The sequence below is a fragment of a genome, unplaced genomic scaffold, assembly GCF_019419815.1.
Source record: "Pyrus x bretschneideri cultivar Hongxiangsu unplaced genomic scaffold, Pyrus_bretschneideri_v1 Contig2, whole genome shotgun sequence".
NCBI classification, from domain to species: Eukaryota; Viridiplantae; Streptophyta; class Magnoliopsida; order Rosales; family Rosaceae; genus Pyrus; species Pyrus x bretschneideri.
This window is the reverse complement of record NW_025999501.1, coordinates 9,777,392-9,793,293: the sequence shown is the minus strand read 5'-3', so window position 1 is coordinate 9,793,293 and position 15,902 is coordinate 9,777,392. Positions and strand designations below refer to the sequence as shown.

General features: G+C 38.3%; 1 protein-coding gene across 1 annotated transcript; it reads right to left on the bottom strand.

The window, feature by feature from the left end:
- Nucleotides 1-182: 182 nt before the first annotated feature.
- LOC103930232 (mucin-5AC) lies at nt 183-3,822 on the bottom strand. The gene is made up of 5 exons (XM_009339525.3): nt 3,245-3,822; nt 2,811-2,916; nt 1,937-2,057; nt 863-1,795; nt 183-754 (listed from the first exon to the last, which is right to left on the bottom strand). The coding sequence occupies exons 1-5, from the start codon at nt 3,423-3,425 to the stop codon at nt 344-346; spliced, it is 1,752 nt and encodes a 583-aa protein (XP_009337800.2). The 5' UTR covers nt 3,426-3,822; the 3' UTR covers nt 183-343.
- Between the last annotated feature and the right edge of the window lie 12,080 nt (nt 3,823-15,902).

The following is a 15,902-nucleotide window of genomic DNA, read 5'->3' as shown; positions in this document are numbered from 1 at the left end:
CCAAAAGCTTCAGTTTTGGGCTTTTAAATCAAACCACAATTTGAGTCTTCAATTTTGGCCCACTTAAGTCCCTAGTTGAGCCGTATTATACAGTGTGCCCATCCCTTTGCACCAGTAACGACATGATCGATTAACTATGGCTCCATAAGGGCTTTCAATTTAGGAAGCTAATTGCAAATACATTGAAGACCAACAATAATAAAATGCATTGATTTCACTGCAAAAAGCAAGTAAATGGCTCTTCATGCTTTTGTTTTACAGAGGATTCATCCCATATTAAGAAACCATATAACTTAAAACAAGAAGAAAAAAAATAATTAACACCACTTGCTCAAGTCATGTGTTACAAGAGCCCGTAGGGTTCAGGCAGATGCTCGAATCCACTATCAAAGATCGGTCCTTGATCGAGTTTATCATCCACACTGTGCAGCCAGTTCGTGTTCTTCAAGTCTTCTTTCAGCAATATGGCATCATAACGCGAGCTCTCATAGATGTCCACTTCACTCAGTTTTGCAGAGTATCGTCCGCTGTCTACTTCACTCCCGTTTTCTAAAAGCCTATTAATTATGTGTCCATTCTCTGAGGTGAATCCGTTACCGTTGGTTTGGTGGCTTCCGTTAATGCGGGCAGATACTGGAGTGCTCAATGGGCGTGCAGACTGGGCATTGGGAGTGGAAGTGGATGATCGAATGCTCTGAGGAAAGAGGGTGCTGCCTGAAAGCTGACGAGCATTTGCTGATCCATTTCTTATATCCTACATCAGATAGTAGATCAAGCATTAGAATTTATTGTTAACTCGTTCCAAAATTCTCTAATAAATTTGAACAAGTTATCATATGATGCCAAGGAAAGTGATTTATACCATATGTCGGATTGCCATGTCGAGGGATTTCTTTGAGATAGACCTCCCAAATCCAGTGCTGTCTGCAGGTGGTGTTGAAGTCTTCACAGGCTTCCGCATACCCAGATCAGGGATATGTGTAGACTTCCGAGGAGGCTCATGAACATCAGGAAGGCGTCCATTGGAATGTACACGTCCCCTGGAAGGGGACTCTGTGAGTCTTCCCCTTGAGACAATGGGTGATGACTGTCTTCTTGGCACAATCGTGGCAGCTGGGGGTTCTGGTTTCCCCTTCATTGTGGAAGCAGCACCTGGACGGGACCTACCAGCAGATATTGGCCTGTCTGGTAATGTTGTTCTAAGGTTTGGTGGTGTGTCAAGAGGAAAATCAGGAGGAACGATTGGCTGTGGTGGGGGACGGACCCGTGGACTAGGGGAGCTTGGTCGGGATGAGGGTGCTGAACTGCGCCCATTTGACAGAACACCACGACCAGCTGAAGGTGAAGGACTTGATGCTCGAGACAAGGAAGGCAACGAACTCCGGCGAGTGGGAGTAGATGGACGAGAGTTTGGTCGTGAACCATGTGAAATCAAGTTTGCAGGAATTTGTGGCCTGGAACTACTCGGAGTTGAGGGCCTTGATGAGCTTTGCATTGGTCGAGGTTTCTCAACGGAAGAAGTGGTCGAAACTGTACGGGTTCTAGAAGGAGTTGTGGTTCGTGACAGCGATGGGCGAGAGGTTGGAGTGGAAGGTCTTGCTATAGACGGAGAGCGGGTAATGGGGGAGGAGGGTCTGGTGTAAGACGAGACTGAAGCTGAGCTCGTGTTAAGGATATTCGAGGATCTGTTGGAGGAATAGTTGTTGTATACTGAGGCAGAGGTCGCAGAGCGAGTCACCGAACTGCTTCTAGCAGGTCTGGACGAATGGTTACTCTCGGATTGCGAAACTGAAAGCTGCAACAGAAATACAAATTAAGAAAACAATGAAGTAAACTTCCTCAGCATAAAGTTTTCTTGCTCATCTGGACGAAGCTATCTAATCTCTTAACAGAAATTCACGATTTACGCGGATGAAGTCAGCTGGCAAAGACATACCCTTGAAGGCCTAGCTGCAGAACTGGGTCTACTTAAACTTTTTCTTGGAGGAGCTAAGGTCTGTTGAGATTCACTTCCATCTGACGAAGGAAAAAGCGGAGTTTCAGGAGGAGTGAGAAGCCTGATAACACAAAAATGTAATGAAAATCAGATACGAGTATAACAATTTAAACCAACAGTATTGGACATCATACAAAACTTTCAATCGAACTATTTCGCATCTGTTTATCCAAAAGCTTGTTGAATAGAGCCTAGAAAGCATACTTCACCGAAAAATCGGGCTAATCCAAACCCATTGGTTAAAATCGGCAACTGACTGATATAATAGAATTAAACAGACAGACATTTCATTCAATCCATTTGCCAAGACTCAAACAAAAGAATGGTAAATGTTTGGAGTTCTGGCTCGAAGTATATGCCGCAAAAAACCAGATCGGATTATAATGTGGATAGTTTCAGGGAAACTTTGAAATGCTGACATTACAAGATGCACTGAGAATTCACAAGATTTGATATCATCTTCCTCATGTGAACTATGTCCTTTTTTTGACGAGACAATATTCTAAACTATCCTAATTTACGGGGAGGGGGATTCGAACATGGGTGCAAGGGGATGGGCACATTGTCCTGACCAACTAATCAAGCAAGGAATTATTTTGAATCTGACATCTCCGCCGCAAAAAAATAATAGAATGTGAACTAAAATTAAATCCAACAACACATTATTTGGGTCATGATGCAGTGGAAGAGATGTACAGAGACATATAAATCAGAAAACAGTAAGAAATAATAATGGTTCAACGAGAAAACGAATAAAGATATCTTCTTTTATTCGAGCGATATTCTAATCTAATCTAAACTGTTTTAAACTTACCAGTCGTAATCGTGCTTTCCGCCATCTGTAGATGACAACAGATCATCAATGCCAGTTCTTCCCACCTTGGCCGATCCAACTGACAGCCTCCCTAATTTCACCGAAACTGTTTTTGCAAAAAATCAAATCAATTAAAACAAATTAATCCAAAATTCAACTCAATTGTCGAAAATAAATCTTCCACTCAAAACGGCGCCGTTTGATCGGTTAACTACCAACGGCGACGGCGCCGTTGGGCGGTTAACAAAATCGAGAATCTACATCCTCAGGGACAAGATCCCGACAAATCCTATAGGCTCGTTGTCGGTTCAGGCACTTATCATTCACTAAAATGACCGAACTGCCCTCCGCATCATAACCGATTTTACGGCCTACTTAGCGAAACGGACATTTCTGTCCAAGAAGAAAACGGTTAACTAGCACGAGAAATGTACCGTCGGAAGACTCGTCGGAGGATGTTACAGAGAGAGTGCGGCGGTTCTTCGAGAAGAGATCCAAGCCGCCATCGTCGGAGTCCTTGGCCGCCAAGTGTAAGCTCTGACCGCGCCGGTGCTGCGACCCCATTGGAAAATTCCTCCCTCCGGCCAGAGATTCCCTCACATTCCTGTTCATCATCGCTCCCCGGCCAATTCCTCTATGCCTCTCACACCATATCTCTCTGATTCTTCAGCAAATTGTATGCAGTGGAAGGGCGAGAGAGAATGAGAGAGTGAGTGTGAGATCTAATGGTGCAGAGAGAGAGTGTGGTAGATGAAAAGAGAGACAGCGAGTCATCGAGCTGCTGTTATTTGTTTCACCTTTACGTCGTACGTGAGAGAAAGTTAGAGAGAGAGAGGGAGAGAGAGGAAGCTGGAGCTTTTTTCAGATCTGTCGAATTGCAACTAGAATTGCAATACTGAAGTTACAGATTCGAGCTTTTCTCTGAATATTTTATTTTGGGGGTCATTGGAGCATTGGGTAATTGGGAAGCTCCTCCTTCTGCTATTTAATTTTTTTTTTTTTTTGGGGGGTTTTGATTTTCTTTTAACTCAAGGGTATAGGTTACACATGATGAGTTGATCAAGCAACACTCGGTTTTTACTTAAAATTTAGTAGTCAGTTCGATATTAAGTTGCAGTTTGTCACGAGTGAATTAACGATTATATGTAAAACTTCACTACACGTTTTATGCTAATTACATTTTTAATACAATGTTATATTACATCAAGGGTAAAAAAATAAGTTAATTTCAAACTCGTTATCTATCAAATTTGAACTTGTCACTTACATGTGCAATATATATATATATATATATTTATAAAAGAGGGACAACGAGTACAATTTTAACTTATTTTTGTAAAAAAAAATATTATTAAAACGTAGTACAATTTTAACTCGTATTGGTATACAATATTTCAAGTTAATATGTCACATCCCGGCCCGGGACGGATCACTTCCCGGGCCCGCTCCACCACCGTGCTAGCGGATCACTTCTCGGGCCCGCTCCACCACCGTAGCACAATATTGTTCGTTTTGGGCTTACCATTCCCTCACGGTTTTGTTTTTGGGAACTCACGAGCAACTTCCCAATAGGTCACCCATTATAGGATTGCTCTAGCCCCCTTCTCGCTTAACTTCGGAGTTCCTACGGAACCCGAAGCCAGTGAGCTCCCAAAATGCCTCGTGCTAGGTAGGGATGAGAATATACATATAAGGATCACTCCCCTGGGCAATGTGGGATGTCACAATCCACCCCCCTTAGGGGCCCGACGTCCTCGTCGGCACACCACAGCCAGGGTTAGGCTCTGATACCAAATTATCACATCCCAGCCCGGGGCGGATCACTTCCCGGGCCCGCTCCACCACCGTAGCACGATATTGTCCGTTTTGGGCTTACCATTCCCTCACGGTTTTGTTTTTGGGAACTCACGAGCAACTTCCCAGTAGGTCACCCATCATGGGAATTCTCAAGCCCCCTTCTCGCTTAACTTCGGAGTTCCTACGGAACCCGAAGCCGGTGAGCTCCCAAAAGGCCTCGTGCTAGGTAGGGATGAGAATATACATATAAGGATCACTCCCCTGGGCAATATGGGATGTCACATAATACGTCTAACAGTATATGATTAGAGAATTTGTTTTTTAAGTGTTCGGTATGCAAGCTGATACCTCACATGTCATAAAACAAGTCAAGATACATAAAAAAGGTATATTATTTTTCTCACTTATATTACCTATAGAGTACTATTTGAATGAATCCGGACCCTCGCCGAATTCTTTTTGTGAGGATTTCAGGGATTCGTTGTATTCGTTTATTGTACATTGTGCAGTTAGAAATCATTTTAAATATTTTTATTTAAAATTAAACACAAACATTACATGACAAAAATTGAATACACGATGTACGATAAACGAACACGATTCAAGGATCCCCATGATCTTCACCAAAAGGATTTGGAGAGGATCCTTTTGGTGTTTGAATACACAATACTTTAAAGGGGATTTTAACGAAACACTTCCAGTACTATTCAATTTTAACGAAAAATCATATTTTTATTTTTTTCTGATACTGTTCACTACACCTTTATTTATCATTTTTCATTAAAATTAAAGTATTTTTAAAATTTTGTTAGTTTTCCTTAAAAGTCCCTCCGTGAAGAGGCATCCAAGTATAATATCTATCCTCTCAAGGGGAGAGGTGGAATAATAATACACAAAATGTGGCCAATAGATGCTCATTCCCATTCATGGTGGTGTGTGTCAGGGACTGATGAACAAATTACAAGCACAAGGAGAGTCACTTTTCACCTTGGTGTGGGGCCCAACATAATGTTTAGGGCATGTGAGTGGACCAAAGGCAAAAGTCATCAAACAAAAACTTGGTTTGGTACTGAAGTGATTTTGAAAAAAATTGGTATTAGAAAAAGTTAGGAGCTATTTTTGTGTTTGGTAAACATTCAACTTCAACTTTTTTTCACAGTTTTGGGTAAAAAAAAAGCCAAAAACAAGAAGCTGCAAAACCCAGCTTTGAAAAACCAGCTTTTTTTTCACATCTGTTTTACATAAAAGTTTACCAAACATTATAATACTACTTTTTTTTTTTTTCAAAAGCACTTTTACAAAAAAATTTACCAAACACTCTGCTGCTTTATTTCACAGCTGTTTATTCTCACAGTACAACAGAAGCAGCTTTTTATCAAAGCACAGCAATACCAAATCAGCCCAACCTAAACCTCATGTGTCATTCCCACAACACACCAAACAACAACAAAACTAGCCACATGATTTTACTCCATTAGTCATCAACTCATCATCATGTTCATCTTCTTTTATCCTCGACAAATTTTTTAGAGTACCAGAAATATCAGTGTATTAAGTGTCATAATATAAGTAGTTGAATTTTTTTTTTGTTTTTTGAACACAGTGACAATTCTGCTCTTCCTCCAACTTGGTCATGATTTTTGTGGCAAAAAAATTGGCCTTTTTTTAATTATTTTGTTAATTACTTGAGTTTTACTATAAATGATGTTTATGGAAAGCTTTAAAGGGTCTTTGAGAATGAATCTGGATCCTCGCCTAATCCACTTTGTAAGAATCCTAAAGATACGTATATCCGTTTATCGTATATTATGCGGTCAGAAATTATTTTAAATATTTTTATTTAAAATTAAATACAAACAATATCTAATAAAAACTGATCGCATAATATACGATGAACGAATATGATTTACGAATTCCCATAATCCTCATTAAAATGATCCGGAAGGGATGGTGTTGGATTGAGAATTGGTTTATCTAATTATTGGACCCACCTCTATTGACTTTCTTGGTAATTGCATACCCTTCAAGGAAGATCAAGGGTTAAATCCCCAACCTACCGAATGATAACTTGGATCACGTTGACAATTATTTAGACTAATATTTATTGAGCTGGTAGCTTCTAGCTTTTTAATATCATTATCTAGAGGTCTTAGGTTTGACATCACTTGATACTACGGTTTAATGATATTTTTCTTTATTTATAAATGAGAGGTTTTAAATTATACTCTCACTAAAGACGAATTTGAATTACATATTGCTAACTCATTATAAGACTAAACATACCCTTTCTCCTTAGCTTAAATAATTTCGTTTGTTAAAAAAAAATATTATTATCTTACCGCCACTTAATACTAGGTCTAATAGTATTCCTTTTCACTTGTAAGTGAAAGATCTTAGGTTCGATTCTCACCAAAGACGAATTTAAACTACATTATTACTAGCTTATTCTGAGGCTAAGCCTACTCCCTCCCCTTAATGTAAATAATATCATTTGTTAACAAAAAAATCATTATCTTTACCATAACAATATAAGTTTCTATTTTCCATTTTTGTATTTTGTAACCTATTATTAAACAAAGACGTGACATTTTGCCAACTTGAGGGGGTGTCAAATAAAGTCCATGTTTTATATTATGCGTGCAACTTAGTCATTGTTACACATGGAATTTATTTGTGGATCTTACATTCATTAATAGCTGACAATTATCTTTAAATGTTATTTTATTTATTTTATTTTAAAAAGTGTGCATCGTTTGATGCATCTTATACTCCACAAAACGTATGACAAGTTTCGTTTCCAATCACTACCGTTGAATTAACATTTTAGGCCAGAGAAAAAAAAAAAAAAAGCTAGGACATTTTAAGATCTAAACCTAAAATGTCTTTAGCATTTTTTTTCAATCAATTACCATACAATTTAACAGTAAAATTGTTATGATTTTTTTTTTTTTGGGTGTTATTTTAGCGAATAAAATAAACACGAGCATACTGAAGTTTTCGGTCTGGTTAAATATAAACATGACGTGACACCTTATTTTAATTTAATTAATTTATTTATAAAAGGGCCGTGACACAATATTTTGCAGGAGACCAACCATGATACTATATGACAATCATAATATTTTCTTTAGTCAAATATCACAATCATAATATTATGCAATCACAAATCCTCAATGGGCCAGGTGTGGCCCATGGTCATCAGAAGCTCCCAATACTGCTGGACCATTTGAGAAAATGATGCGTGCAACTGTATGGCCCAACATACTAAGCCCAGGATGACTTAGCCACGTGATGCTTCCGCATGTAAAAACACTAACGAATAATCCGACAAAAACCAACCACATGACATAAAGCAATAAGCTGATATATATATATATATATATATATATATATATATTTTTTTTTTGAAATAATCCACATCGATTTTGAGAAAATAAAATTTTAAATATTCTAAACTCATTTCAATTAATACCGAGTCATTTTGTAATGAAATTCTACGCTTTATCGATTGTGCAGATAATAATTAACAAGTTTAAGACAATATCAATGTTGTTAGAATACGTCTCTCTGATAATTTGACATTTGACTCTAGGCTTTGCAACTTAAAAAAATTTCTATTTAACTTTTTAGTGAGAAAATTAATGTTGTAGTGTATTTATTATTTATTTATTAATATCATAGTTTAAAATATAAAATTGTTTTGTTATATTGTAACATATGATAGTAAGTTGGATAAATTTTTTAATGTTTTTCCTTTTAAATTTCATTATTTGTATGTACATTGTCTTGTGGGACACTCATGAACATACACATACATGTTTTGTATATGAATCTTTATAAACAAAGCTAAGTAGGTGCTCAACATTGGAAGAAATTTATCGGTTAATTTTTTGAACAGTATAAACTTAAATGGAATGAGTTTATACAGCAATAATAGGCAAGTACAACATACAATGTTAGTCTTCAGGAATGTTCACCTGCGCACCTAAATTATGTGCATGATTCGCGTTAACAACGTATATTAACCATATTCACAATGTAATAACAATACAATATCTACATATATATTGTTAATTTAGTGGAGATAGTCAATACACTATCTATTCAAGTCATGCACATAATTCAGGTGCGCGGGTGAACAAACCTGTGCGAGTCTTTGAACTAGCTGCGTGGTCCATGTGCAACCCATAAAATGGCGGCGTGGCTCAGAGAAGCACAATGCCGAAATAAGGTATCATGTGGACGAAGAGATACAAACCCTAAGTTTGGTTCAAGCACTGTTCTAAAAATTCTCGTCTAGGTACCACTTAGGAGTTAGGTGGATGACCATCGTCCTAATTAATGTCTAGACGTTTAAAAATTAAGAAATGACGCCTAGACCTGATGAGGCACCCGTCTAGACCGCCTAAGCACCTACTTAGGTTGTGACTCACTTAGACAGAGAATAGATAACTTTCATTTTGTATTTTATTTTTTTCAATAAATTGTAGGAGACTTGTTGAATAGTTAAATAAACACACATTATATGTTTGTTTCCCATGTTTTCATTATGTTCCAATACTTCATAATATATATGTCATTCTACTTTATAGTTAATGATGAAATTATATATATTTTAAGTATAAACAGACACTTATTTAGACAAAATATAATAGATTTACTTAAATTCGTTTGGTCCACCTAGGTGCCTGCCTAGACCCCGCCTAGCCGCCTATGTGCTAAACTCCAGCCCACCGCTCGACTGGTGCCTAGCGTCTTTTGGAACATTGGATTTAAGTAGGGGTCGTGCATTTTATATAAGGAAAACTAATGAAAATAGCTTGAAAACTTTGAGTTTTAACAATAAGGACAAAATAAAGGGTAAAGTAAATAGTACCATGATTGACTTTTTAGTGTAAAAATGTAATTTTTCGTTAAAGTAAACATCACCGAAAACTTTTTGTTAAAATTCCCTTTTATATATCCACATCACATAGGCGAGTCAGTGCTGAACGGTGAAAGGAATTGGACTTGGCATGCAGTTGGATAATGACAACATTGACAAGGGTTGGCTAACTACCTTCTTATGTGCATGTATGTAACAATAAAGATGGGTCACAAGGCTTGATGGCAAGTCACCATTTTATCCCAAGAAAGACTGAAAGAACGATCTAAGATCACATATCACCACTTCAAAGATCCATTCATGCATGTTACCACTAGAAAAAGAGTCACTACATGCTGGTATGGATTAGTCCCTATTGAATATAAAAGGGACTGTCATAAGTCCTTAATGTGGACTTTTAGTTTAGATTATTAACGCCAAAATTGCTACCTTCATGGTATCAAGGTGAAGTTCCCAACTCAAGTTTAATTATAAACTCATAAAATGTTTTAACATACACATATTGGTACTAATACGTAAAGTTCATCGCAAGAAGTTGGTCATTACGAATATATGCAGTTACATAATTTGGATCGTAGGACTTAGGAAGTTAAAATTGATTTACATTTTAATCCATGATGCTTGTTATATAGTTATCACTGCCAAGGTTTTTCTGCTGGATAAAATTTGGGGAGATCCGAGTTTTGCTTAGCAAAGCTATATATATCATCGTAATAAAAACTATTGGCAGAATTCGAGTTGAAGCATGTGAGGTTGGGTAGGAATCGTGCCCCAAAAGTAAAGGATATATGACTATAAATTGGCAAACAATAGTGTAATATACTATTTCACCTTCAAAAAATTTGTCTACGTACCTTCTACACATGCATGAATCTCTCTGACGTTTCTTTCTCTAAGACTGTAACAATATGGTAAACTCAATTAAAAAGCAACGTTAGATTGGACAAACACCCGAGCCACGTGTCATGTTATAATAATAGTTCATTGTTTTGGGGCCTAACCCTAAATTAGCTAGGATATGGCTTAATTTAAATCCAGTTTGCTCCAATCATAGTTGGCTTGCTATAAGAGACTCTAACACTACTAGGGAAAACCTCTCTTCAGACAACATGCCCCTGTCGCAAATGCTAAGGTCATATCAAACTGACTCGGTCAAAGGGCTAAAAATAGCTTAAAATGACACGAAAACTGTCTCCAATTGAGGGCTAGGCCAAAGGGCTCGTGGGCCCTACCTGGCCAAAACCACCAAATCAAGCTAACCAACTAGCCCAAACGAGCTAGCCAGCCAGCCCCAGGCCGGCTTAAATTTTGAACTCCAACGGCTACTCGGCACATGACGCCAGGTTACCGTTGGATTTGAATTTTTTTTTTCGGAAATTTTTTTTTAAAAAATAATAAAAAATTCTATTTTTTTTCCCTATAAATACCTATGTCATTCCTACACTATTTCTCACATAATTTTGATCATTCCATACTATCTCACTTCATTTTATTTCAATTCTTCACATTCTATTCTCTTACCTCTTCCAATAATCTTTCCTTCAATTTTTTCAATAATTTTCAAATGGGCACATCTTCAATGAAAGGTAGGGTTTGGACCCAAAAAGAAGATGAAGCTCTTTGCAGGGCTTATAGATGGGTCTCGGAAAGTAGTGTGAGAGGGAGTTATCAAAGAAGTGAAGGTGTCTGGACTCGTACGTCCAAAAAGTACTATGAGTTCTACAAAGGCACCACTCCACCGAATTCCTGAAATCACGGAAGTTGTTCTTCAAGATGGAAAAAACATTTTTATCCAAGTTTAAATAAATGGCATCAAGCAGTGTTAAAGGCCTGAAGCAAATATGAAAGTGGAGCCAATTACTACAACGAAGTAAGTGTTTTCACATATTATTTAAAATATTTAATTATATTACATTTAATTTCATAAATTAATTTCCTTTAATTTTTGTAATTATATTTTTTAAGTACGCCAAGCGGATGAATTGTGTATGGAGGACAACTTGAAACCCTTTAGTCATTACGGTTGTTGGGAAATTTGGAAAGGGTGGGTGTTATTTGAAGATCCACCTCAAGAAAGAGTTGGTCATACGTCGGTGTTCGAAAATGCATCCTCAAATGTAGTTGGGGATGAACATGGATCTCCTACCATCCAAGAAACAAGGGTAGAAAATGTAACAACCCGTTCCAAATTTTACGTTTTTATTTTGTTTTAAAAACATGAATTTACGAAATTGCCCTAGAGGCAAGGACTTTGACTTCCGTTGACCATCGACTTGAGAGATGTGAGACTTATTCTTTTAGCATATCCTCGTAGTACTCATTGGTATGAACGTATAGGCGAAAGCCGTTTGCGAGTCCGGATTATAACGGTATAGTTACGGACGTTCGAAATTGGTTATTCAAGGTTAGGGTTTATTTAAATTAAATCCCCACTTTGTGGGGGAAGCCTAATCAGAAATGGAGAAGAAAAGGAAAAAAAAAAAAAAAAAAAAAAAAAAAGGGAGGAAAGCTTCCCGTGCACCCATACCCGCACCACCGCGAGTCCATCTTCCAAGGCCGATTCCGGCCAATTCCGGTGGAGTTTTTCGATGCCACTACCACCATCTTGAAGCTCTCATTCCCCTCTACAAAACCCACCCAAGAACCACCTTGATTAACCATGGGATGTGGAGGTTTGAGGCCACGAAAGTTGACGAAAATCAATGGTGCTCCGGCCACCCTTTTCGATTTTCCGGCAAATCGGCAAAGCGATGGCCGATACCACCACTTGGGCTTTGTAGCCCATCATCCCAGGAGCAAAACCCAATCAACCTTGACCCCGTTGGACCACCGTAGACGACGAATCGACGTCGGGAAGTTTTAGGCACCCGCCGGCTTCGTGAGCAAAATTGACCATCTTCCATCCACTTTTGGACTTCGTGGCAGGGACAAATCATTCAGGACGCCTCGATGCGTGCGCTAGAGAATCATAGCGTGGACTCCAGGTGAGTGCATCTTTTCCTTTTTATCGTACATATTATTGAGAGTTCTATCGACACCTTTAAATTGATTAGGCATATTACTTTCATATATAATTATTGTGAATGCTTGAAGTACTATGTGAACTACGAATGGCTTGATCCCTGTTTAGGGTACGTAGGCAGTCTAACGAGACGTTAGATGCAGCCATAAAATATTTGAGACAAAAGCCTTACTTGGGAAATTGAGTAATGTGAAGGAAATTGGTTAAGGCAAGTTTTAGTTTTATGAATTAGTTAATTAAATTAGTGTTAATTGGGTTGTCATGAATAATTATCCTTGAAAATAAGTAGTTTGGGAGTAGGGCATTATTGATTGTACACTTCACACTATATTGTTTATAATTGAAAATGCTACGACATGGTTGAGTAGTATATTGCATCATGATATATCCATATGTATATTACTTGCATATAATTATTGGGAATGCTTTCAAGTGCAAAGGTGAACTCAGGACATCCAGGTAAGTTCAGGTGAGTTTATGGTACTAGTTGAATCGATTGCGTTATAGCATGACTACAGTTATGAGTTAGGCAACTTCGATACGGTCGTACTGGTTGCCATGAGTTGCACATGTTATATTGAGATGCATTGAGAGCTTATAAACCTGCACCTCGGTGTTAGTGCTCCCGCCCGTGGCCAGGGCACAGTCTTTCATGTGATGTTCACCTCCCGCACCTTACGCTCACCTTGGATTCAAGGTAGGTGCACAGTCCTGTCGTACAGACCACTTTAGGTGGTTCCGACTTGTAGGTGACCCGCGATTATTCGCCCAGTCTTCACGTGATCGTAGCACTTGAGCGTATTTATTTACACCCAGTCTTGTCGTACAGACCACTTTAGGTGGTTCCGACTCGTGTGCAGGTATACTTATTGAGCTATTGGCTAGCCAGGATTGATGAGATATGGATAAGTCGTACAGGTCACTATAGGTGACTTCGACTTATATGCTAGCCAGGATTGACGAGATATGGATAAGTCGTACAGGTCACTATAGGTGACTCCGACTTATATGCTAGCCATGATTGATGAGATACGGATAAGTTGTACATGTCATTTTAGCTGACTCTGACTGATATATCACTTTGTATTGATTTAGTTCATTTGGCCTACTTATTAATGTATGGTGGATGTGATGGCAAACCGTGGTTTTGGTCATTTCCGAGTATGGTTTGGATATATGTATATATGTTGTACTGTCTTATGGAAAACGATACGGGTTTTACATTTAGGGGCATTACTTTTTGAGAGGTAGTAACTTTGGGAAGCTTGGTTTTATTGCTTACTCACACCTTCTGTTTGGTGCCCTCCAGGTTTTAGCTGCTGAGTTTGTATCGACAAGAATTTATGGCTAATCTTAGTATTGATGGATATTTTTGAGGGTATGATTCTTACCCACATTACTGCACCTTACTTATGCTCTGACATCGCGTGTGAAATGGGTTCGCTCCCACTCGTAGCGCACTCTGGTATTTAGACACTTTTAGATTCAAATTTATTCACTTTTTATGCACTATCACATTTTATGGCTTCGTCACCTTCCAGGTGTCGGCCAGCACAGCTCGATTCAGGGTCCAAGTGGACTTTCTGGGTCGGGGTGTGTCAGAAAATCCGTCTCCAGGTGACGGTTCCATACCTAGGGCTACGGGATGAAACAAGGCCCGAAAATTGAAGGAAAAGGGCAAGGCAAATGATGATTATGCCTTTCAACATGAATGGCATCCTCATTGCGATTAATGGGGGAGCAAAATGCCTTTGCCGTAGAAGAAAGGAACCGTAGGCACGAAGAACGGGCAAAACAAATAAAAGAAGAGATGGATGATAGGAACATGCAAAGGAACAGTTCGGATTACACTCCAATGAGTAAGACATATTTCGATAGGAAAAAGAGGGAAATTATGGCCCGACGGGAGTTGTTTACATCCAACTATACTCCTAGAATGGCGAATGATGATGATGATTATAGTCTTTAAATTTAAGTTGTTGTAGTCTTTAATATTTAAGTTGTAGTCTTTAATATTTAAGTTGTAGTTTTTAAATATTTAAGTTGTAGTTTTTAAATTTAAGTTGTTGTAGTCTTTAAATTGAAATAATAAATTATGTTTGGCCTATAGCCCTTTAGCCTCCTTGGTTGGAGATGGTTTTTTGTCACAGGATTATGTTTGGCCTATGGCCCTTAGGCCCCCTCGGTTGGAGATTATATGAAATATGGCATAAAGCTGTTTATTAAAATACAATTTCTTGGAGGGCTATAGGGCTAAAGAGAGCCATCTGACCCTCCTTCGGTTGGAGATGGCCTAACAAGGTTGCCACGATGGATTACCCGATGCTGTTGTTGTAACTTTAAAACAGCATAAGTCCAGTTTCATAAGTCCCGTTTCGAAAGATCATTCTTTTGAGACGGCCAAAATTATCCGTAATGCAAATCATGTCAATTATCCTTTGTGAGTTTGATGTTGTACATAGTGTCCGTACTCAGAACTTCTTTCCTAGAATCTCCATCACTGAAGAACTTCTTCCATAACCACCCATGAATCTCTCATTTAGATCCCCTTTGACATTCATTTCCAATGGCCTTTGATCATTTGGACCCATAATCTCTGATTTGTGTGTGCTCCACAGGTATTGCTATGTCCTTTTTTAAGCTGCCTTTACAATCGAAATTCATAAAGTACGTCCCCGAGACTACTCCATCCCACTGGCCTATTGATGCCTTGTACACGAAGTAAGTTGAAGATTCTTAATTATGCTCCATAAGTGGTGCTTTGAAATGTGCTTAATTAAAGCATGCGCGCATTAATTAAGCTTCCACAACCACAAAGTACAACGTTAGCATGAAAAACAGAAAAATATATTCATCTGCCTCATATTAGATTGTGATGGAACGCCAAATTGTTCACATTCTGACACAATACATTAAAAGTATAAAACTATGATTTGTCTGTAAGAAATAATGGTTCATTTAAAAACGAAAAACTGTGATTTGTATGAAATAATGATTCATTCTAACTTGCGTTGTGTGTATGTATTCTTCTGCATTGCACAGACCGACTTTTGGCCGCTCGGTGCATTGTGGAAGTGGCTCACCAATTGAAATTGTCTGATATAATTTGTCCCGACACAGAGAAATGCCATAGGTGTGTACTATGGTGCAGTATATTATCAGTAATCTGACGGCAGTTCCACCACTTCTGTTAAGATATGTGGGCTGTGACTATATTCCCACTTTTGTGCTTAAGTTTATTAGGTCATAGATGCCCTTCTTCTTACACTCTCTCTTCCCCTTCGCAATTGTTCATGGTTTATGACGCCATCCCACCCAACATTTTTGCTACATAAGGATCTACCGACTACCAGTTCTTTCATTCTTTGTCTAAATCTATCATGATTCT

Coding starts and splice junctions, on each gene's coding strand:
- LOC103930232 (XM_009339525.3), bottom strand. CDS start 3,425: ATGATGAACAGGAATGTGAGGGAATCTCTGGCCGGAGGGAGGAATTTT. Junction 1,796..1,936: donor CTGCAGCTAGGCCTTCAAGG/GTATGTCTTTGC, acceptor TTTCTGTTGCAG/CTTTCAGTTTCGCAATCCGA. Junction 755..862: donor ACATGGCAATCCGACATATG/GTATAAATCACT, acceptor TATCTGATGTAG/GATATAAGAAATGGATCAGC.